The following is a 23,179-nucleotide window of genomic DNA, read 5'->3' as shown; positions in this document are numbered from 1 at the left end:
TCTTAGGGTACGCTGAGTATGGCAACTTTAGCCAACATCTCTTGGATGTCTTACGTTGCGCCGCAGAGGCATCTTAGGGTGCGTCGTGAATGGCGACTTTAGCTAACATCTCTTTAATTTCTTACGGCACGCATCGGAGACGTCTTAGGGTGCGCTGTATATGGCGACTTTAGCCAGCATCTCATGGATGTCTTATGGCGCGCCACGTGGGCGTCTTAAGGTACGCCGTGTATGGCAACTTTAGCTTGCATCTCATGGACGTCTTATGGCGCGCTGCGTAAGCATCTTAAGGTGTGTCGTGTATGGCATTTTTAGCCTGCATCTCATGGACATATTATGGCGCGCCGTGGAGGCGTCTTTAGCCTACATCTATTGGAGGTCTTATGGCGCGCCGCGGAGGCGTATTTAGCTTGCATCTCTTCGATGTCTTACGGCGCGTCGTAGAGGTGTCTTAAGGTACGCCGTGAATGGCGACTTTAGCCTGCATTTCATGGACGTCTTATGGCGTGCCGCGTAGGCGTCTTAAGATGCACGATATCGATTTTAGCCTACATCCCATGGACGTCTTATGGCGCGTCGCGTAGGCGTCTTAAGGTGCGACATGTATAACGCCTTTAGCATGCATCTCATGGACGTCTTATGGCGTGCCATGGAGGCGTCTTTAGCCTGCATCTCTTGGATGTCTTATGGCGTTCTGCGGAGGCATCTTTAGCTTGCATCTCTTGGATGTCTTACGGCATGCTGCAAAGGCCTCGTAAGGTGCGCCGTGTGTGGTGACTTAAGCCTGCATCTCATGGACGACTTATGGTGCGCCGCATAGGCGTCTTAAGGTGCATCGTGTATGGCGACTTTAGCCAGCATCTCTTTGATGTCTTACGGAACGCTGCGGAGGCATCTTATGGTACGACGTGTAAGGCGACAAGCCAGCATCTCTTGGATGTCTTACGGCGCGCCGTGGAGGCGTCTTAGGGTACGCCGTGTATGACGACTTTAGCTAACATCTCTTGGATTCTTATGGCGCGCCGCGGATGCGTCTTTTGCCTGCATCTCTTAGATATCTTATGACGCGCCGCAGAGGTATTTTTAGCCTGCATCTCTTGGATGTCTTATGACGCGCCGCGGAGGCGTCTTAGGGTGCGTTGTGTATGGCGTCTTTAGCCAATATCTCTTGGATGTCTTACGATACACCGCGAAAACGTTTTAGGGTGCGTCGTGTATGACGACTTTAGCCAACATCTCTTTGATGTCTTACGGTGCGCAGCGGAGGCATCTTAGGGTGCGCTGTGTATGGCGACTTTAGCCAGCATCTCATGGATTTCTTATGGCATGCCGCGTGGCCGTCTTAAGGTGCGCCGTGTATGGCGAATTAAGCCTGCATCTCATGGACGTCTTATGACGCGCTGCGTAGACGTCTTAAGGTGCGCCGTGTATGGCGACTTTAGCTAGCAACTCAAGGATGTCTTATGGCGCGCCGCGTAGGCGTCTTAAGGTGCGCCCTGTATGGTGCATTTAGCCTGCATCTCATGAACATCTTATGGCGCGCTGTGGAGGCATCTATATCCTACACCCCTTGTATTTCTTACGATGCATCGCGGAGGCGTCTTAAGGTGCGCCGTGTGTTGTGACTTAAGCCTGCATCTCATGGACGAGTTATGGAACGCCGCATACACGACTTTAGTCAGCATCTCTTGGATGTCTTACGGCGTGCCGCGGAGGCGTCTTAGGGTGCGCCGTGTATGGCGACTTTAGTCAGCATCTCTTGGATATCTAACGGCACGCCGCGGAGGCGTCTTAGGGTGCGCCGTCGAATAGCGACTTTAGCCAGTATCTCTTGGATGTCTTACGGCGCGCCGCGTAGGCATCTTAAGGTGCACCGTGTTATTGGTGATTAATGCACCTTAAACAATCAATTAAATGCGCAAAAGAATAATTACGCTAACAAGAGCTAATTATTAACATGGTTATTAAATAAGATCTAGATTACTTAATTAATTAATCATAAGAAACTTCATCAATCAACCATATCATATAAAAGATGAGTTTAAGAAAACTTACAGTTTTAGGCTCACGAACTGAAAGCTTTCACAATCAGTCTTCGTCTTGAACGTACAAGCCTCCACACGATCAGACTTGGAACTCATCCTTCAAGGACTCGATGTGATAACACCAAAGTCTTCCGAAAAGTAATATCCAAGGAAGATAAGACAAAAGAGTGAGCTTCGTTATATCTCACTAGATCTGGAAACGGGGTGTTTCCGATCTTTCTCTCTTATTTTTAAGAATGGAATTGAAGCAATTCCGAGGGGAGGAAGATGAGGAAGAATTGACCAACTCAAGGAGAGAGAGAGGCCACGAAATTCCTTAGCTAATTCGGTTAAATTTTACTTTATATTAGTCCTCTAGTTATAGCAGTTTAAAAGGTATCTTTATAGAATATTACAGAATATTCTAAAAGATATTATTTCATTTTATTGTGTTTACACTTGTGGAATAAATCTCAGCCCTTGGATCTCAACAAGTGAATCCTATTTTTTCTCTCATCCGTCAGATCAGTATCTAGGATTTTATTTTATAAAGCAGTATAAAATATTTGATGTTGAGAAAATCAAGGAAATTATATTCTCCTAGATATTCTCCTAAATATCCTCCTAATATTTAGCCTAAATATTAGGAGAGAATATAGGAAAATATATCTCCTATTTATTCTCCTATATTTTAGAAACAGAAAAACAGAAAAAATACTGGTTACCATACCAGTGCAAAAAACGTCCAACACTGTAGGTGGGTAGGCGATTCTTTGTTTTTTCAAGGCCCAATAGATTTAAGCCCATAAACACTTATTTACTTGTCCAACGATAAATAATATTTATTTACTTGATCTAGCAATAAATAAACAGCTTTACTACATATATTTATTTAATTTCCAAAATTAATGTTGTCAATCACTATTACAGCAAGTGAGATTATAATAATAATACATACTATTACATTAACGTTCTTATCCGCCTTTATCGATGCCCAGTCGGGGACGATGGACCTATTAGTAGAAGCTTAACATATCCGATCAAAAAGACGAAAAAAAGTATTTTCTCTTTTTCGACTGATTCGTCTAATCTTAGTCAATAGTCCACCATGTAAGCTAAGACTGAACTCTCCTTTAATACTAGAATTATATTTACTCCTCGTAACTAGTGTCCACTGATTTAGTCAGTACGTGATCATGACCCTCTAGGTTCTGCCCGTATCGAGATAAGTCAATTTGTTCCGTTATACCTTTCTCGTTACATATAAGCCCTCGGCATCGTTGTTTCCCCAGCAAAAGATTCAACCGAACGTAAGCCAACTTCGGAAGTGTGCACAATCAATCGGTTGGAATCAACCCTTAGGTGAGAGAATATTAACCTTCTTTCAGGAAGGCTGGATTCTGTATCTGTAAACCACTTCTTCTACAATCATGTCCCGAGTTCTCAAAACATCAATTTATGCAACCTTCATTGGCCTTTAACGTGATGAATCAAAGAACCCGGCAACACGACCTAGAAGTCCATGATCACTTCAGGATTAAGATCAAGTGTCACTGTGACCATCATTTGTGACCCTGGCTAGTGTGTCGTAACGAACCTTAAACGACACATCTACAGGCAAGGTTTGTCCGGGTCGTACACTCACCACAAGTGCAGAATGCTCCCACTAAGTGATCAACCTTCACTTGTGTTCCACATATATGACTTTAGATAAGGCTTTCCAGGCACATATTAGTCATCGACCAAGTTTCAGTTCACTGCCCGATCTCGGATGCCCAACATGCGATTCAGTTTGATACGGAGACTATGGATGATAGTTGTTATTGATTCTTAATGTTATCAGACCTCAACCCACTAATCATATGATGCTAATAACGTAACTTCTTATCTTATTTAGTAAGCATCATTTTCTAGTGGGCAATATTCCTAACACGTGTATGGCGACTTTAGCATGTATTTCATGGACGTCTTATGCGCGCTGCAGAGGCATCTTAGGGTGCGCCGTGTATAGCGATATTAGCCAGCATCTCTTGGATGTTTTACGGCACGCCGCGGAGATGTCTTAGGGTGGGTGTGCCGTGCTTTGCGACTTTAGCCATCATCTCTTGGATGTTTTACGATGTGCCGCGTAGGCTGAATCTCCACCTTGCGTACCACCCAGTATGATGGTCACAACATGGAGTTGTGTATTGGCGTCAGCAGTAGCTGTGATTCTATTGGCAATGGCGACTGCTCCTCCTCTTTTGTTAGACTGTGGTCTGCTTGAGGTGGGGCTCGCAGTGCTAATCATGCGTAACATGAACTCTTTCAGATAATCCCGTTGGATTAGAGCCTCGATTTGCATTTTGAGATTGTGGCACTCGGAGGTCAGGTGACCATATACCAGATGGAGCTCGCAATATCTAGACCGGTCGCGAGTTGCGGGGTCTTTTTTCATTAGAGCCGGGCGTGAACTTGTCACGCGCCAAAGCTAGGATTCGATCCGGCGTCATGTTCAACAGCGTAAACGACGAGTAGCCCTTAAAGTCTTCCGCAAGTCGCGGCTTCTGGGGCATCGAAGGTTGGCTATTGGAAGCCTGACCTCTCTGCGGCGAGAGCTTTAAGTGCCGCTCTTGCGGTCGTCGAGATAATCTTCGACTCTCATGAAGGTCTTGGCTCGAGTCATTAACTCGGCCATGGTAGAAGGGACACAGCCGATGACGGACTTGAGGAAGTCACTTGTGCGCAAGGCTTCAATGATGGCACCAATTACGTCACCGTCGTCAAAGCTGTCGACCTTATTCGATTCTTCAGTGCATCGAGCGAGGTATCGCTTAAGAGACTCGCAACTCTTTTGCCTGATTGACCACAAATACATCTTGGTCTTCTTTTGGACCATAGACGTAGCGAAGCGTGCCAGGAACATATCCTAGAGGTCTTTGAACAATTGGATGCTTCCCAACCTTAAGTTCTTGAACCACTCGAAGCCGGGTCCGACGAGGGTAAGACTATAAGCTTGGCACATGGCACCGTGTACGACACCCTGCATCGTTATCCAGGTTTCATAATGTTGGATGTGGTAAACGGGATCCGCTTTCCCATCATAGGGAGTGAGGTTTGGGAGTTTGAAATTTCTCGTGCATACCTTGCCCAATATCTGAGCACTTCCCGTTTTCCCATCGTATATTATCGTACGTATAATTATAATGTACATTATAATTATAACGTACAATAATATACGAGCCGTACGATATAATACGATGAGATACGATACATTATAATTTTAATAAAATTCATACAAATTAAATTGCATTATAATGTATGATAATGTACGATGCTATACGATAAAATTCATATTTTTTGGGCATTTTAAGCGGAAAAAATCAAATTCACGTGAAAGTTTGTCATTCTAGGTCATCAAAGCTCGTCGGATTTCCTCGTATCTCGTCGAAAGTGAATTGAGTTTATTTGTTCAAAATTGTATTTGTGTCTGAAATTGGAACAAAAGTCCATTTTTAGATATTTTAAAATATGAGGTCTAATCTCGATATTTTGTTAATTTTTAGGTCCATAAAATGAAATTTTGCTTCACGGGACCCCACGTATTTGGATACCTATATAAAAAAAAAATAATAAATAAATAAAAAAAAATAAATAAATAAAAAAACTAACAGCATCATATCATCACACAAAATCCCAACCCCACTATATTTATTGTTTTCTATCTTATGTCTACATTTTTTTTTCCTGATTCTTGGGTTGTAAAATAAAGCTATTGAAGCTTGAATCCTCACAATCATGAAACTACCACACTAACAAGCAAGCACATATCTACCAGAAAACAATTACAAACGGAGTTAGTATTTTAAAATTCGTCCACTAAGTATAATATATTACAATGGAAGACAGCAATACACTCCAACTCAATGTTATAATTTTTAGGGTAGTGTAGCAAAATAACCAAAATGAAACTATAAAATTTATTTTTAGCTTATGTTTCATAACTTTTAGATAAATAACCAACAGGTTTATGTGGCAAAAGGTCTGATTTGCCCTTATTTATTAACAAATTCGTCATTTTCTCTCTCCTACTTTTATTTTACACTTTTTTTACATAAAAACTTCAAAAAACCATATATATCTCATATGAACTCGAAATTGAGTGATTCTAAATCCTACGGATTCGTGACACCGAGATCTTCAAAAATAGATCCATTGTGTTTGATGAAAAATCATGTTTAATACCATAGATGTAGAAAAATCAAGTTACTACCTTAAATACGGAAATAACTGAAATTTTTTGAAATTATCAAAAAAATAAATGGAAACGTAAATATGATGCATTAAACATAATTTTTCATCAAACACAATGGATCTATTTTTGAAGATCTCGACGCCACGAATTTGTAGGATCTGAAATCACTCAATTTCAAGTTCGTATGAGAAATATACGAATTTTTTAAGTGTTGATGCAAATAAAATTATTTGAAAAAAATAAGAGAGAAAAAATGACGAATTTGTTAATAAATAATCATACCTTAATTATTGCCACAAGCCATTAGGTTGTATACCTAAAAATTGTCAAACATAGGCTAGATCCGAAATCACATGTTTAAAGTGGCCTACTTAATAACAAATCTCTAATTTTTAAGTCAAGTATACAAATTTACATTGTCATAATTTATTATCTTATGAGTGACTTCTTTATTTAAAAAGGGAAAAAAAGACTTATTTATAAGAAATGCATAAATATGTTACCAATTATTTTAATATTTATAATGATAGTAATATTATAAATTAGTTCAATAAATAATAAATATAAAAATAATTCAAGCGAATCTGCGTCTGCATATGTTGCTTGTCTTACATAAGATCAATACATATTATCTATCATAAATATGTCAAATTAAACATTGCTTAACACTCTTACATCTTCAACACCAAGCGACATAAATTGAACAATAAACAAACCAACTACAATATACTTCATAACTCCTATCGTCGCTTACAGCCTTATTGATACGTTCATCTTGTTTCGTATCAGATTTGGCAGACTTCATCGAATCATGACAAGAATCTTGAATGTATTCTTCTATGCGACCCGACTTCATTTCTTCAGGTTCACACCACCTAAAAAGTCGCACTTATTTTGACTTTTTTCGACGCGTAAAAATCAAACTACCAATATTGCTTTCAATCTCACTTATCTTGACCTCTTCTTTCTTCCCACATTTGCATTCTTTGTTCTTGAAACAATCTTCCTCCGATGTTCTGCTAACTATGGACGACATCACTAATACAATTCGGATAAAATCAATAAAATTTATAAAAGCTCCAAACTTCGAACAAACCTAACTACCCCAAAACCCAAAAGCTCATAATTACCAGCTCAAAACAAACATAAGCCCCCAAATTTCATATTTGACCATATCAGACACGATTTTCTCATGCTTACTTTGTTCGAAGAAAATCATTATTAGCTCCCCACTCGACATAGTGTCATTCACTTAAAATCGCTCCCCAAGAGCCTTATGTCCTTCGTTCTTCTGTGTTAGTGTCCTTCATATAAAATATGGAGTTCATTTTTAATTACGAGAAAAGTTGATGACTTCCAAGATTTAGGATGAATTTTGATAGGTAAAACACATTTTCAGATACAAAGTAGATATTCTATAAATTTAAATGAAGTCAGAGAGAAGATATATTTTTTCAAAGATGAAATAGTTAGCAATCCCGTTGAGATGCATTAAAATTGATTTGAAGGTGTAAACAAAAGCACCATAGGAGTCTTGACTCTTTGACTCTGTGAGAACATGAACCGCCATAACTATACAAATGTATACTTCAAATGTACGACTCCTTGGTGGTGGTGATTGTTCCCTGGCTACAACACACTGCTACTATATTGACATTAAATCATCTAAAACTGAGCCTCCCACCTTAAAATTAGAGTCAAAGGGAAAACAAGTTCTTCAACTATATATATATATATATATATATATATATATATATATATATATATATATATATATATCATTATTGTATCTCCCCATATAACTAAGTCATTGATGGCTTGGCCTCCTCTTCCCAGAATCAGTCCTCAACCTCTTCACCGGGTTTGCCCAACCGACTCCACCACTTCCACCAGACTGGCTAGCCCACCCTTGAGAGGGGCCGCCAGATTGCTGACTCGGCCTCGACCCGGGACCCGTTGGGCTCTTCAGACCTCCTCGGGCCACACCTGAAGTAGGCGACACGGGACCCGCCACCACCCCAGGCCGGGCCTTCACAGAGGTCTTCTCGCGATCCTTCCTCTTCTTCTTGCACACGACAAGGTCCCCTGGGTGGGTCGGCCGAGGAGAGCTGTCCCGCTGGAACTGTTCCCGGCTATTGCCACCGTGCCTTGCTTCTTTGTGCACTCTCACGCTTCTCGGCGTGTCTTCGCCGCCGCGGTGTAGCTTCTGGTGAGGGCTCGGCTCGGCTTCTTCCTCGTTCGCCATCTTCTTGTTGGTCGTGTGCTGCCTCTTGCTCGGACCAGCCGCGGACGCCTGTCTGTGGGGCGGGCCGCCAGGTGGTACAGCCTGGCCCGGGCCCGCAAACGATATCGCCATCCTGGCTTCTCGGAATTCTGTGTCCGGAAACGAAAATTTCAAGATGTCGAAGAACAAGTCGTGGACCTTCCTGGCTTCGGATCTTACCTGCAGATTGTCAAGGGAAGTTGGATGTTGAGGATATTACAGTAATACGCAGATAGTGGGGGTTAAAAATTAGAGTACAATTTCTTCTTTCATACAACCATTGATACCAATATACCAGTTCGTATCACAGATTATGTCTCACACCATATAAGGTCCATTGACAGATTTAAAGACAAAATCTCAGCCTAGTACTGAGTGTCGACTTGGAAACAGAAGAGTGGTAGAAGAGTACCTCATGTGAGAATGCATAGTAATTCATTGCGTTTCTCAACACAGTCTGCACATCAGTAATCATCTCCGTGACCGAGTTATACTCCAACCGTTCCGCACGCAGTTCTATCTTTTTGAAGTCTAAAAGACCATTTCCAGGTCCACCAGCATAGCTGGAAGTGTCCATGCGTCTCCACAAATCGGTAACTAAAGGTACAATTTGACTTCCTTCCTTTCCGATTCGCTTCTGGAGCTTGGTCATGACGCTCTTGCACTGCTCCCAGGAATAAATACAACCCAAGTCAGCGAAACACAAACAGAACAGCAAATAAGATAAAGGACAAACTATAATATTATGTAAAGATACTCTCAGATGTATGACCTCGGATAACACGGAGGCAGTGGCTGACGGGGCACTGGAACTGGCACCACCTTTCCCATCCCAATTGTCTCTCGGATGATCGCGGGCTTCCTCTCCAGAAGCGTACATGCTATTCAATCTGCTAGACTTTGGCGAAGCATGCGATTTCGACGCACTAGCCAGCCTCCTTGAAGGTGTATTGCGTCGACCTTTTGACGAGGAGTCATTCTGCTCATGCTTCAATGCACTGGAATCTCCATAAACCTTCATTTCAGGATCACCTCTAACTTGGGTTTGATATTTTAAGGGGTCTTGAAACGGCAAGAGTGGCGAGTCTCCGTGCTGGGCCGATGATGTCTCGTTGCTTGACTTCTCCTCCGCCTTCTCCATGTTGTGGCGAGGACGGGCGCGGAGACTGCGCTTCCTCTTTATCTTGGGTTGCAAAACCTGTTCATCTTCGACCTCTTCACGATCATGAATCCAGCTTCCAGATTGTTGGTGGTCCATGTGAGAATCTCCGGATATAGCAATTTCCCCTTCTTCTAAATCATCTGTCTGTAAAAACATTATTAAAACAAACGCATTGAAATCATAACACTTTGAAGGAGCAATTGTTAACGTAGCGTCAAGTAATCATGAGAAATTAGTTCCGTACCATTCTTCTAGAAACAGAGCTCGGTCTACCCTCCAAGGCAGACAAGGAACCAAATTTCTGTGACGCTGGAGATACAATGCGAGCCACTCTTCTGCTGTCCGATGATGATCCAGAGGAACCCCCTTCTTCTAGAGCTCTGCTAATTCTGATACCTTCTGTAGCCCGAGGATACTCGTACTCGGCGGCAGGAAGAGCCTGACCATCTTCTTCCTCTACTTGATCTTTGTTACCAAGCGGTGCCCCAGCGGCGCCACTGAATTCCTCTTCTTCGAACTCTCCAATTTCACCCTCTTCTTCGTTAATAGAATACCCATTCCTCTCAGTCTCATCATAACTTCCGTCCGAATACTCTCCGATATCGTCGTCCAATTCCTTGTAATTATGATGCTTCTTGGGTCTGCCCCTTCTTTTCTCTGTTTTTGGCGAACTATCAGGACCCATTTCACTATTTTGGGGTCCACCGAACAGCATGGCTTTGGATGGTCTTTTTGATAAAGCCGCTATAGTGGTATTCACTTCTCTTGTTCCAGCTCGAAGCCATATCGGTACCTGCTCATAGGTTGATGTCTCCTCAATCCAATCCAGTTCTTCATCCATTTGATCAAACAATTCAACTTCTTCATCACTTCTCGCAATCATGCGATTAACCTGCTGAAGAGAAGGCACATCGTGGACAGTTTCTTGATATCTTTCCTCGTCATGTAACATTGTCTCAAGTGTCATTCGTCTCTCTTCATGTGTAGTCCTCTGGTCAAAACGCCCGGCATTGATGACTTCATCGGCCATGTCAATCTTGTATTGTTGAATGTTGTTCCTTATGAGACTTTCAATCGATCCCACGTATCGATCCTTACCAGCAAGGTCATCCTCTGAATCAACTGTGCCTCCACTCCTCAGTTCATCCTCTTTCTGATGGCTTGCAATTTTGTCAACAACTGCTTCCATATAAATCACCTTGACTTCTCTCTTCTGTCCAATACGGTGCGCCCTCGCAACTGCTTGCTCTTCATTTTTAGGGTTCGGATCGGGATCGTATATGACGACTGTATCGGCAGACTGGAGATTAAGCCCACGGCCAGCCGCACGGATACTGAGCAAGAAGATAAAGCAATCTGTACCGGGGCTATTAAAATCCACTATGGCTGATTCACGATCTTCTAAACTAGTCGTTCCGTCAATTCGTCTATAGACAAGTCGCCGCCACTGCAAATATTCCTCCAATATGTCGAGAAGTTTTGTCATGGTACTAAAAAGCAATACCCGGTGCCCCGTTCTTTGTAATTTGATAAGGATTCTATCCAAGATCCAAAGCTTCCCACAAGATCTTACAAGAAAATCCTTAGACACATCGTTGAAATAAGGATAATTAAGCAATGGGTGATTGCAAGTTTTGCGAAGCTCCATACACCTATTATTTAAGGTTTTATAAATCTTAGGCTGGTACGCTGGGTTTCTTTGAACCCTGCGTTTCTCGTCTTCCGGGTCAACTCGGATGGTACCAGTAGACTTGATCCAATCATAAATAGCACTCTGAAAAGCTGACATTCTACATTTGAGGACAATGGAAACCTGCAATATAGATGCCCTAGTGAGAAGGAACCATGATCCACGTGAAACATGCAGTTATATACAACCAAAAGCAACAATATACCTTGGCTGGTAGTGAACCCTCGACATCTTCAACACGACGCCTGAGCATAAATGGCTCCAAAATTTGATGGAGTCGGTGGATGATGATTACTTTCTTTTCAGTTTCTAGCCAGTCGTCCTCTGCAATTGGAGTGGGAGCTTCCTTTTGAAACGGTTTGGCGAACCAGTCATGAAAAGCTTTCTTATTGTCAAACACTTCAGGAAGAAGTAGATTCAAAAGGGACCACAGCTCCTTCAAGTCATTCTACACTTGAACAACAATAACCACTCAGAAAATCAACTCAAAAGAACAATTCGATTGTAGACTGTGTAGTATCAATTGACAAATATCATTAAGTTCGTAATGTTGACAAGCATTAAGACTAATTACTTAGGAAAGTATTCATTTTCAATCTTAAAGAATGATACTAACTTGTCGCACTTCTAAAATAACTAATTTTACACTCATATGAAGATTCTTATGCTTTATCAAAGATACAGGATTCTTTACCTACATTTTAAAATACGGCTATATATAGATCAACCAGATATTACAAAAACATTTAACCAATTATTATCTTATATACTTAGTTAGCTGTCCTCCATATGCATTCAAGTATTTTAACAATAGAAGAACGGAATTTCACAAGATTGATGTGCTTAAGACTATGCCATGCAACACACAAAGCAAATCAGTAATCCAAGTTAACTGTTTGTTTTTACATAATAAGCTTGTCATATGGACCTGTAATGGTGTCCCAGTGAGAAGCAGGCGCCTCTGGCAGCGGTATCTATCAAGGTCACGAGCTAGAACCGACTCTCTGTCTTTCATCCTTTGTGCTTCATCGATTATAATGTACTTCCAATCAATCTTTGAAAGCTTTGAGCGATCATACATGATAAACTCATAAGTGGTCACAAGGACATTAAATTTCAACGCACAGACCTCCTACTCACGTGAAAAATAAAGTAAGTTAGCTAATACATCATGAAGACAAAAAAAAAAGATGTATATTTCTTACTTGGGAAAATAATTTTGATCTTTGATCCTTTTGACCGACATAATAGATGCAAGATACAGATGGAAGCCAGGTATGTAATTCACTCTGCAATGAACTCAGTACAGCACGTTAGAAGGTTGAAGGGAAAAAAACCATTAAAAATTAGTTACAAAATCAACAGGAGAAAAACCTAACCTTCCAATTTACCAAAACCGCGTTTGGAACAATAATGAGGTGCGGCCCATTGTTCCCTTTGAATTCCATCAAGTAAGCGATCAAGGCCATAACCTGCAAAGTACTTAACTAAATTACACGGGTAACAACAGAAGACTTCCAAATATAATTGGAGCATCAATGGGAGTCTTGTACGGGGACATCTCAATTATTGTGTATGGATGAAAAGGGGGGAAGAAGAAAAAAAGGCGACAATCTTAACCAAACAGAAAGTAACCTGAACAGTCTTTCCCAGACCCATTTCATCTGCTAATATTCCATTTAATTTGTTGTTATACAGTGACAACATCCACTGCAGCCCGACCTGCATAATCAATCACACGATGCTTGTATAATCTTCTTTCAAGCAGAAAAAAAAGATGTATATTACATATAACTCGCACTACAGGTAAATATAGACCACAAATCAGCAAAAGTAACCCTTTTTAAACATAGCAACATACAAGCTGATAGTCTCGTAGGGTTCCAGCTCGCAACATCGAGGGTTGTCTCATGACTCTTTCATTCACAGCATGTGCAAGGCTATAGTACCTGGTGATAGATAGCAGAAACAAAGACAAAACAAAAAAAAAATAAGGTATAGATCAAAGGAATAAATAACTTATATGACATTGATGTGGAAACACATGCACAACTTCCCAAAGATAAAAATCTCTCAAACACCAAATATGAGAAGAAAAAGAGTATTTACTAAGCTACCCACACAAACACTTTCTACAGGTACCATATAAACCACGTATCACAATTCAAACTCACCAACAATAAACAATATTGTCAAAAAAAAAAAATTAAATTAATTTAACCAACTTACTTGTTAACAGACGACCCATCCTTAGGTGCATTCATTTCCCTAAAGCGATTCCTTATCATTACTTCCTCCCCAGCACAAGCTGCCGCTGATCTCACTTCTTCTTCCGAGAGACCCTTTTGCCAAAAGAACCAGCGAGCCAAAATAAATAAGACAAGTAAAGAAAAAGAAACGAAGGAGAACAGAAGAAAAAGATATTAAAAGCATGCCTGAAGTCGCGCTGCTGCTGCAGCAGTATTCGCTGCCTCCTCCACTTCCTGCTGATTCTTGGCTGCTGTGATTTTACCTCCAAGTTTATGAAGATAGTCCTCCGTCTGGGTCAAGAAGGACGACAGAACCATGTATCTCTCAGCCGCATCACCATCAATGGTCGTCTGTTGTTCAAGCAGCATCTCCCTATACCTTTCAACATCGTTGTTCTTCAGTGCTTCCATCCTTTTATTTCGGTCATCGTCCTTTCTTTTCGAGAACTCCCTCAGCATCCGCTCGTGATATTTGGCAACTCCCCTGTTTCGAGCGGTTCGTGCATCCCGAATCCCCCAATGGGACTCGAGGAGTTTCTTCCGCCACTGAAAGATTGATTTCAATTGCTTCTCTCTCAGTGCTTTCTGAGAGGCCTGCACCTGCCTGGAAAGCTCCATCCGCTGACGCTCGCAGAGTCGAACAAACTTCCGGTAAGGCCTGTCGGGCATAGCCATTATCTCCTGCTGCTGCTGATCGATTTCCTCTCTCAAACGGGCTTGGACATCTAAAAGCCTGAGCTTTTTTTCTTCAATTTGCAACCGCAGTACGAGATCAGGCCTGATTCTTTTCCTTTCCAAGTTCACAGCTAGTAAACCGCCAATCTTCTTGATATTCTCTGTTCTTTTCTTGTTGAGCACTTCTGCACCTTCCTCAAAAAGAATATCCTTGGCATCATAACCCAACGTCAGGTTGTTATTGGAGCTATTTGTTGTTCCTGTACCAATAGAATCATGTTTTCTAGTGAAGAAAGGGAAATCAAACAGTGGACCGTGATACTTTCTGGCGGAACCAGCATCTTTAGGAGGTGGCGTAGTACTTGGTTGTGCCGGCTTTTTAACCTGTATAGCATCAGATGCTGCGGGAACCTGAGACGCAATGGTCTTCCCTCTATCCAGCGAGTCACTTCTAACGGGACCTTTTGGAGTACTTCGCTCAACTTCATGGTCTGACTTGACAGAGACACTCATAGAAGGCTGCTCTTCTTTTCCTGAAGGAACCACTAATGTGGGCTCCTTCAACAAAGCTGGTATACCTTTCCCAGGAGCCGGCATTGCATTGGCTTTTTCATCCCTGGCGAGAAGAGCTTCTTCCCTTGAAGTGTTTAGCCCATTAATCGATGTGCCCACATGTGCATCCTTTTCATTAGAGTCGGCATGTCTCATACGCTCCGCTACAACATTCCCAGCAGATCTATCCTGAACGTTTCCAGCTCCGGGAGGAAATTGCTGCTGCTGCTGTTGTTGTTGTTGTTTCTGCTGTAGTTGCTGTTGCTGTTGTTGTTGCTGTTGCTGTTGCTGTTTCTGCTGTTGTGCTTCTTGTTGTTGCTGTTGTACTTGCTGCTGTTGCTGCTCAAGGGGAGGTGGAGCAATTGCCTGGAGAAGTTCATGCGGGAGAGAACCTTCACCTTTCTGTCGAATAACAGAAAGAATAAAATGTATATTTAAGTTAATAATCATCAGTTGCGTAACACTAATAGTATTTTTTTTTATATAGATATCTGAAAATCAAATCGGTGTAAACCAAGGGCAGTAAGCAGGATGTGAGGGAGCATGAGCATTTGCATACCTTGATCCGCCTAAACGCTAGGATTTGTGCTTTGAGAACATGCAGTTGCTGTTTAGTGAATGCGGAGCGTTGGTTTTGTGACACGGGACCAGCTGGTCCGCCTTGTGACACCTGGATTTGACTTCCCAAAGCCCTCTCGCTCGCAGTACTAGGAGCCTGTGGTGCAGGTCGGTTTGGTGGCCTGACAAATTGCGCCTGCATGTTCTCTGGGCCGCCTAATGTACCTTTCACATGTAAAGACCGGTCCACGTTCTGGCTCGTGTTTTCAGGCGACTGCAAAGGATGCATTGAAGGCATACTATTCCCAGTCACAGCCTGAGGTCGCACCTGGTTCTCTCTTCCATGAAGAGAAAACTGTTGCATCGCATTGTTGTTACCGGCATTGGTATTACCAGCACCCAAAGTAGACCCAAAAGGGCCCGACGAAACGGGCTGCTTTGCTTTTGCTGAATTGGACTGCCCAGACACATCACTTGACGAATTCGCACGAGGAGAATTATCATTGGCAACTTGTGGAGAAGCGGCCTGATGCTTTGTCGCCGGAACAGCTGATGATTGTGATGAACCCGCATTGCCTTCGTTCGCCTTCTGTTGTGCAAGCATCCTAGACTGAAGTTGCGGGATAATTTGAGCCATCAGATTGGCATTCGCAGGCAGTGTCGGATCAATATTATTCTCGGCTAGCCACGCCTGCACCGCCTGAAGTTGGGCCATTGCAAGCTGGTTCTGTGCCATGTTTTGTAGGTTTGGCTGAAACTGTGGCATCTGCATGGGCCTCGCGATGTTTCCAGGCATTAGTTGCCCAACCATTGTGGGTTGGATGACTGGCTTAGACTCGACCCTGTGGTGGTCAGAAGCCACAGGCTGGCCTTGCTCCATGTGCTGCTTCTCTCCGCGAGAAAAATGCTCAGATAAGTTCTTCGACGATGATGCATGTGCTTGTTGTGCTTGATGAGCCTGCATGGCCATGAGCTCTTGCATTTTCTGATTTCCCATCCGCTGATCTTGATCTTTCCCAGATGGAGGGCCTAAAAGACCTAACTTGGCTGCTTGGTGGGATTGCATGGCCATGGCTGACTTGTTATGTTGTGCCTGAAAAGCATACTGAAGATATGCCTGATGAAGAGGATTTAGTGCTTGCTGGTCAGGCCCTTGGATCCTGTTCTGACCCTCTTGGGAGGTAGCCTGTTGCTGGGCTAATTCAAAGAACTTCCTTGACTGTTGAGACATTGGATTTGCACCAGAAGCTGCGGCGAAATTCCCGGGCCCCAAAACTCCGTGGAGACCACCACCTGGGTATGTTAGATTGGCCTCATTCCCTTCAGGTTTTCTCAGTAATTGTTGTTGTAATGGCTGCACAAACAGAGCATTATAATATCATTAGATATTATATCTGACCATATCTGAAATTTACTTCCTAATGCCTGATTAAGTGTTTTGAGGACAACAGAACCCATGGACTATAATTCAGAAAGAAAGAAAAAATAGGTGCATAAATTCATGAATATAAAATAATATAGAAAGAACCATAGTTGTGGAACACTGAGTGGTCTATAGAAACACTAAATAAGGAAGAAAAATGCTAATAAGAAACTGGCAACAGCCAAGAAAAAGCACAAAACTACGAAAAGACGCGAAATTTACCATAACAAACACAAGGAAACAAGGAAATGCGAGAGTTTGCAGCAAGTGCAATTTCAAACACATTTGACCATGCAGACGCAAATTATGGTAAGCAAGAAAAAGAAAAAACCCATCTTTAAACATAGACCCCAAAATAATAATAAAAACTTCCCAGTACACAACAGGCGAAAAAGGAAGAGCTTTGAATAATAGCTTGCTGAGAAATAAAACTTCATAAGTAGCGCCATAAGAAATCATTCAGATATAATGCGAAACAGCAAAGGACAGAATCCCTAAAAGCAAAACAAACAAAAATGCCAAGAAAACTCTTTTGTCTATCCAATTCCAACCAATGCAGCTAGCCCAACTATGATTGCCACTAAAACCTGCCTAGTTTGACTCATAATATACCAAAAAATAAATATAAAAAAACACTGCCCTTCAAAACAAATCAACTAACTGACCAAGAATGTAAACCAACGACAAAAACCATCACAATAAGCTGACTAATCACCGAATTCCACAAATCTGCATTTCGCAATCATGAACAAAGATTCCAAACCTCTAAAGTCTAAACTTCCAATTCAATCATTACCTGCCTAGACTGCTGTTGTTGCTGCTGAATCTGATCGAAACCCAAATGCGGCGTCGATACCGCGGAGGACGAAGACGACGGCGATGCGGCGGCGGACGACGTCGACGCCGTCCGGCCCACCGGATTTCGACCGCCGCCGCCGGCGGATTGCATGCCAACTTAACCCGATTCAGACCTACACAGAACCCAAAGTCATCACAAAAGTACAAAAAACTTAAAAAGACGGAAGTTTTATTGGAGCGAAAACCCAATAAAAAATATATAGCCCAAAACCCAAGGGAACTTCAAGCCGAAAAAAAGGAGATCGAAATTATATTTTAAAAAGATAATCTAAATCCAAATCTTTATTCAAATTTCGTACCAAAAATAAAAACCCTGCTATATGGGCCCTTGGATCGCAACGTTCAAAAAAAGCTTTCAACAAATACACACTCACAGACACAAGCTCAGAAATATTCTCTCACACTCTCTCTCTAGGTTCTTTGGGTGAACCTTCTCTCTCTACAAAAGAAGCGCGATTTTCGGAGCGGACATGGATGGTGATGACGACGACGATGATGGATCTTCGCTGGGACGAACCTACACCTTGCGATTTTCCCTCACACGCTCTCTCTCCGAGGGTTTTTCGCACGCGATTCGCGAGAAAATGGAAAAATGAAAAGGAAAGAGAAATTCGCAGTCAAACAAACCCTAAGCGATTTAACCCTTTGTTTTATTTTTTATTCTTTATGCTGGTCATTTTTTTATAGGCTAAATGCGTTCGCTTTTTATTGGCTTAGCAATGAGGCTGATTCGCGTGTCTATGTAAGTTATCTTTTTTTACATTGAGATCGCAGTTAGAAAATCCACCTCCCTAATCCTCATAATTACGGAGAGAGCCATTGGATTTTCTTTCTTTTTATTTAAATAGGCAAAAAATAAAGAGAAAAAGAGAAGAAATGTGCTATATATACTATTTTTTTGTAATAAGCCAATACGGGTAAAATTTAATAATCTATCATTTTGGTGAGCATAAAATAAAATCATATCTTTTTTCCCAAAAAAAAATAAAAATCATATCTTGATTTCTAAATATCATATACTTCCTATTAAGCCATCGAATTCACCAAAAAGGGTCAATTCTAAAGGCCTTAATTCTTTGGTAAGAATCTCAAATGTGAAATGATTTACTGAATCAATATTATTAAATTGAAACACGTGTATGGATTGTTACTTCATTGTAATGAGATTTTGCATCAATTTTATAATGATGTATTTTGTCGCACGAAAATTAACGATCTAAATCTTCCGGCAGTTCGATCCAAAATCAGACCAAGTGATCGTACTCGAACCAAGTGTGTGAATTTGAAAGTGTCGAGTTGTTCTTTGAGGAGATAATGGGGTGAATGAAGGGTGTGACTACGCTTCTTATGAGCTGCCTACGTAACTGAGCGCAGCAGGATTAAGTAGTAACGTAGTTCAATACGTGTGTAATCGCTTTGTGAGGCGCGGAGCCTGAAAGGTGTGCTCGATAGAGGAAACAGAGCGCGGAGAAGTCTTCGGCGATGTTTCAGACTCCATAATTGAGAGGCCCGAGAGAGAATGTATGTTTTCTTCAGGCGAAGAGAAGAATTCTTCTGAGAGAATTATTGAGAATAATTAGTAGAATATTAAAGGCTCGATTAGAGGAAACTGTATGCATAAAGTCTCTGGCAGCGTTTCAAAACTCTAAGAGCGAATAATCTTGAGGAATAATGAATTTTTTTTTGTGACCATCTCTGAGTAGGGATATTTATAGTTGATGTGGATGTCTAGGAGGGCCTCTGAACACACCCCATGGAGCACGTCGCGAATTTAAGGAGCGCGCGCGGCCGCGCCTAGTATGCGCCATGTCCAGTGCGCGCCTGCTTTTTGAGCACGCCCAGTGCGCCTTTGATGAGCAGGTGGGGCGGCGCGGCGCACTGAGGGGTAGGCGTAGCGCGTCGAGCCCCTCACGCGCCGTGTGTTCGTCACGTGGTGTACGAGTGAGCTCTGCTTCGTGCATGAGCTGAGGCTTTTTCGTGGCCCTGCCCGTTGGACCTTAGAATTTGGAATTAGACGCAAGCCGCGTGGAATTTAATGTTTCGGCTTTCTAAGAACGACCGACAACACTATATATTATGCCGTCTTTTTTACCAAGTAAAAACGACACTCTGAGAGCGAAAACCGACATAAAACCGGAAGACCCTTCCGCCAAAATGTCTAGGATCCCTCCGCTAAGACTCCCAAAACCGAAGGATCTCTCTGACAAAGGTCCATAAATCATAGGATCTATTACTTGGCTTGTTCAAAACCAAAAGAGCTCTCCGTCGTGACTCACAAAACTAGATGATTCCTTCGCTAGAACCCACAAAATCGGAGGATCTCTCTGCCAAAGATCCCAAAACCAGAGGATTCCTCCGCTGGCTTGTCCAAAACCAAAAGCTCTACATCATGACTCACAAAATCAGAGGATCACTCTAGTAAAACCCACAAAACCGAAGAATCCCTTCGCCAAAATTCACAAAATCGGAGGACCCCTTCGCCAGAATCTCCAAAACCGGAGAATCTCTCCGCAAGTGGGCCCCATATGCCTATGACTTTGCACACTCAAAATTCTGTAAATACCCATCATCTTTCACCATTAAAGGGAAGTCATTCTCTACCAAGAAAAAATACTACAACTTATCTCTCTCATCTCTCTCTCTCTAAAATCTTGTCTAGAGTTAAAGGGGAACACTTTCTCTCTCATAATGAAGAGTAACTATCTCACCTCAAAACATAAAGAGGAATTATCTAGTTTTTTCTCTATAGAATTGAAGAAGAATACTCTCTCTCTCTCTCTCTCTCTCTCTCTCTCTCTCTCTCTCTCTCTCTCTCTCTTATATTTCTTTTCACAAACAAAGGTTACAATTATGCCAAATTACATTCCCTCTCAAAAAATGTCCAAGAACTTGAGAAATACAATTCTCATGGTCTACACTTAATTAGAGGAACATATCATTGTATATCACATTTCATTGTATGAAATTAGTAGACATTATTATAATTGATGAATATAGTTATTTAAAAAAAGTATAACATTTTTTTGTCAAACTCATAGACTTATGCAGTAACTTGATTGAGACATTACAAACGAGATGTGAACATACGTCCTGGTATAACGCTAAAAAATGATCGGTGATTGATCTATGCCTAGGTAGCTATATTGGAAACCACATATCTAGTCCACAAAGTGTAGGGACACTTTCAAGGTCATATGTCCATGCTCTTTGATTCATTCATTAATACCTAGAAGCAACGGTTGGATAGTAATTTTTTTGGGAGTCTGTGATATGATCATTGAAGATATTGATTTACATATAATGGAAACCAGCTCCCCTGAAAGTAAATGTTCGCTCACCTGACAGATGAATCTAATAGATTGTCGACACTTTCGTAATGAGGATAAGCTAAAGAAACTTTTGCTATGGATTCAATGGAATTCAAGGCTGACAAGTGACATTAAAGGTATGACGGTAATATACACCATTTGTGTCACGAGGGATTTTGGGGATCAATTGTTCACAAACTGGCTATATATCAATGAACGCTCAATTAAAATTGAGTAAATATAATTCTAATAACGAAAAAGAGTTCAATTCCAGAGTTATATTGAAATAACCTCATAATTTGATTAGAAAAAAATATAAAGGAATCAAAATCGCTCTAATTCGTGTTTAGTTAATAGGTCCATAGTTCCCGAGTTAGCTCTGTCACGCCCCGTGATATAGGGTGTGAACTAAACGATAATTAAACACTATTAAACAGACTTTACTAAACACTAATAGAGTCACAAACCATCCCACAATGCATACTCAGTTATTTACTTCACAAGTCCAAAGATAAACGAAACAAAACTCGAAAACGTAAATAAACTTCTACAAACCAAGACTTATATATAAACCTGCTAATAAAAACTAAACAAAGTCATCAGAACACTTGACGACACCAAAACTCCAAATTCGTTCTAACCATTCTTCTCGTTTCATGGTTATAAGAATTTTTTTAAAGAAGATATAGGTGAGCCTGCGGCCTAATAGATATTATAGTATTGGCTTGAGTAAACAGATTTTCGAAAATAATAATATTCTTATATGTGTAAATCGCTATACACATACAAGTATTATTGCATAAATTTAAATGACATAAATGTAAATGACAGAAATTTAAATGTGTCCCTAATGTGGTTAAACATGTACTATTTCCTAAGCCATCCTGCCAACTTAACTCGTGGTAGAACCTCTGATCAGACCAAGGTACACTATCCGTACCGTAAATGTGTGTGTATCAAGCTTATCCAAGATATACAAAACATTTTCATTTCAAAAATAACTGGATATATGTATAATATGGAAAATACTTCAATTTCACAATCATATCTCTCTATTTGAAATTTCGTCACATTTTAAAAACGATTTTGGTTGTTGTGGCATTTCGCAAATATTTTTGTTTCGAAAATAATGTATAATTTTTCTAAAACCAGATAAGAAGGTTTTATCTACATTTTCATCAGTCTACATCACTCGCCAACAAGATGTTCACTCACATCGTAAGTCCGCTAGACTTCCTTAATTGATTCTCTATGATAAGTTAATCCAAATCAAGATTCTAACAAAACTCACAAGACTCGTATTTAAAACTCAAGAGCTCATAAACAGCCTAAGAAAATATGTCCAAATTTTCCAGCTAGCAAAGGTAAATTTTTTAAGGAGCTTTGCCTACCGGAGTTTGCTAAATTGCTAAAGGATGGAAAATCTATTTCGATAAGGAATTTGAGCCAAAAAAACTTGATCTTTGGATCTTTGGAGTTTTAGGAGTTTTTATTCGTACACTTCTGAAGAAGAAAATGAAGAGGGTGGTTACCGAAAGAGGAAGAAAGATTCACGTGTAATTGATAAATCAAACAAAACAACAAATCGATTCCTTTTCTTTTTCTATTACTTGCTAGCATAATACACGTAGAAAACTTCTATTATTTCAAATACACACATATACATATATCTTTATCTTATTTATATTTATATACATTAATGTAGAACGGTAGACAGAGCAAAAGAAACCGACTATATATATATATATATATATATATATAAATATGTACTCTTGTACTACATTTCATACAAAACAAAATTAAATAAACATAAATTATAGAGTAGTTCTAAAATAGGTAAAATCTATATACATACATATATATAAAGTTACTAAAACACTGTTGGGGAATCAAGTGGGTATCAGACACGAACAATCGCTCTGATACCACTTGTCGGTGGATCGAGCTCGCATCGGACACGAACGATCGCTCCGATGCGACTCGTTTGAGATGATTCCACCATATAACCATATTAATGCGGAAAAATAATTAATTACGCTGATCATAAGCTAATTAAATTATGGTTATAATTAACAAGATCTAGTTATGTTTAATTAATTTAATTCACGAGAGCATATAAGTCAAGCAACCGATATAAGAGTAAACGAGTACTTACATTGATTTTCGGTTCAGCTACAGAACGC

General features: G+C 40.8%; 1 protein-coding gene across 1 annotated transcript; it reads right to left on the bottom strand.

The window, feature by feature from the left end:
- Positions 1–7,843: 7,843 nt before the first annotated feature.
- On the bottom strand, positions 7,844–18,373 carry BRM (transcription regulatory protein SNF2). The gene is made up of 15 exons (XM_089611768.1): positions 17,988–18,373; positions 17,627–17,801; positions 15,409–16,761; positions 13,809–15,251; positions 13,603–13,715; positions 13,235–13,322; positions 13,009–13,095; positions 12,753–12,845; positions 12,579–12,662; positions 12,302–12,505; positions 11,579–11,821; positions 9,928–11,496; positions 9,294–9,827; positions 8,934–9,185; positions 7,844–8,701 (listed from the first exon to the last, which is right to left on the bottom strand). Exons 2-15 carry the CDS (start codon positions 17,777–17,779, stop codon positions 8,066–8,068), a joined length of 6,852 nt encoding a protein of 2,283 aa, XP_089467894.1. The 5' UTR covers positions 17,780–17,801; positions 17,988–18,373; the 3' UTR covers positions 7,844–8,065.
- Between the last annotated feature and the right edge of the window lie 4,806 nt (positions 18,374–23,179).

Source organism: Urtica dioica, chromosome 4 (genome assembly GCF_054948205.1).
Source record: "Urtica dioica subsp. dioica isolate 48M chromosome 4, U.dioica_male_clone48M_v1_H2, whole genome shotgun sequence".
NCBI classification, from domain to species: domain Eukaryota; kingdom Viridiplantae; phylum Streptophyta; class Magnoliopsida; order Rosales; family Urticaceae; genus Urtica; species Urtica dioica.
The sequence above is the reverse complement of the archived record's forward strand: the minus strand, read 5'-3'. Positions and strand labels throughout refer to the sequence as shown.

Bases quoted from the DNA above. Each gene is read 5' to 3' on its own strand.
- BRM (XM_089611768.1), bottom strand. From the start codon at position 17,779: ATGCAATCCGCCGGCGGCGGCGGTCGAAATCCGGTGGGCCGGACGGCG. The intron at 9,828-9,927 runs GTACGGAACTAA...ATGTTTTTACAG, and splicing joins GCTCTGTTTCTAGAAGAATG to ACAGATGATTTAGAAGAAGG. The intron at 8,702-8,933 runs GTACTCTTCTAC...GACAATCTGCAG, and splicing joins ACTATGCATTCTCACATGAG to GTAAGATCCGAAGCCAGGAA.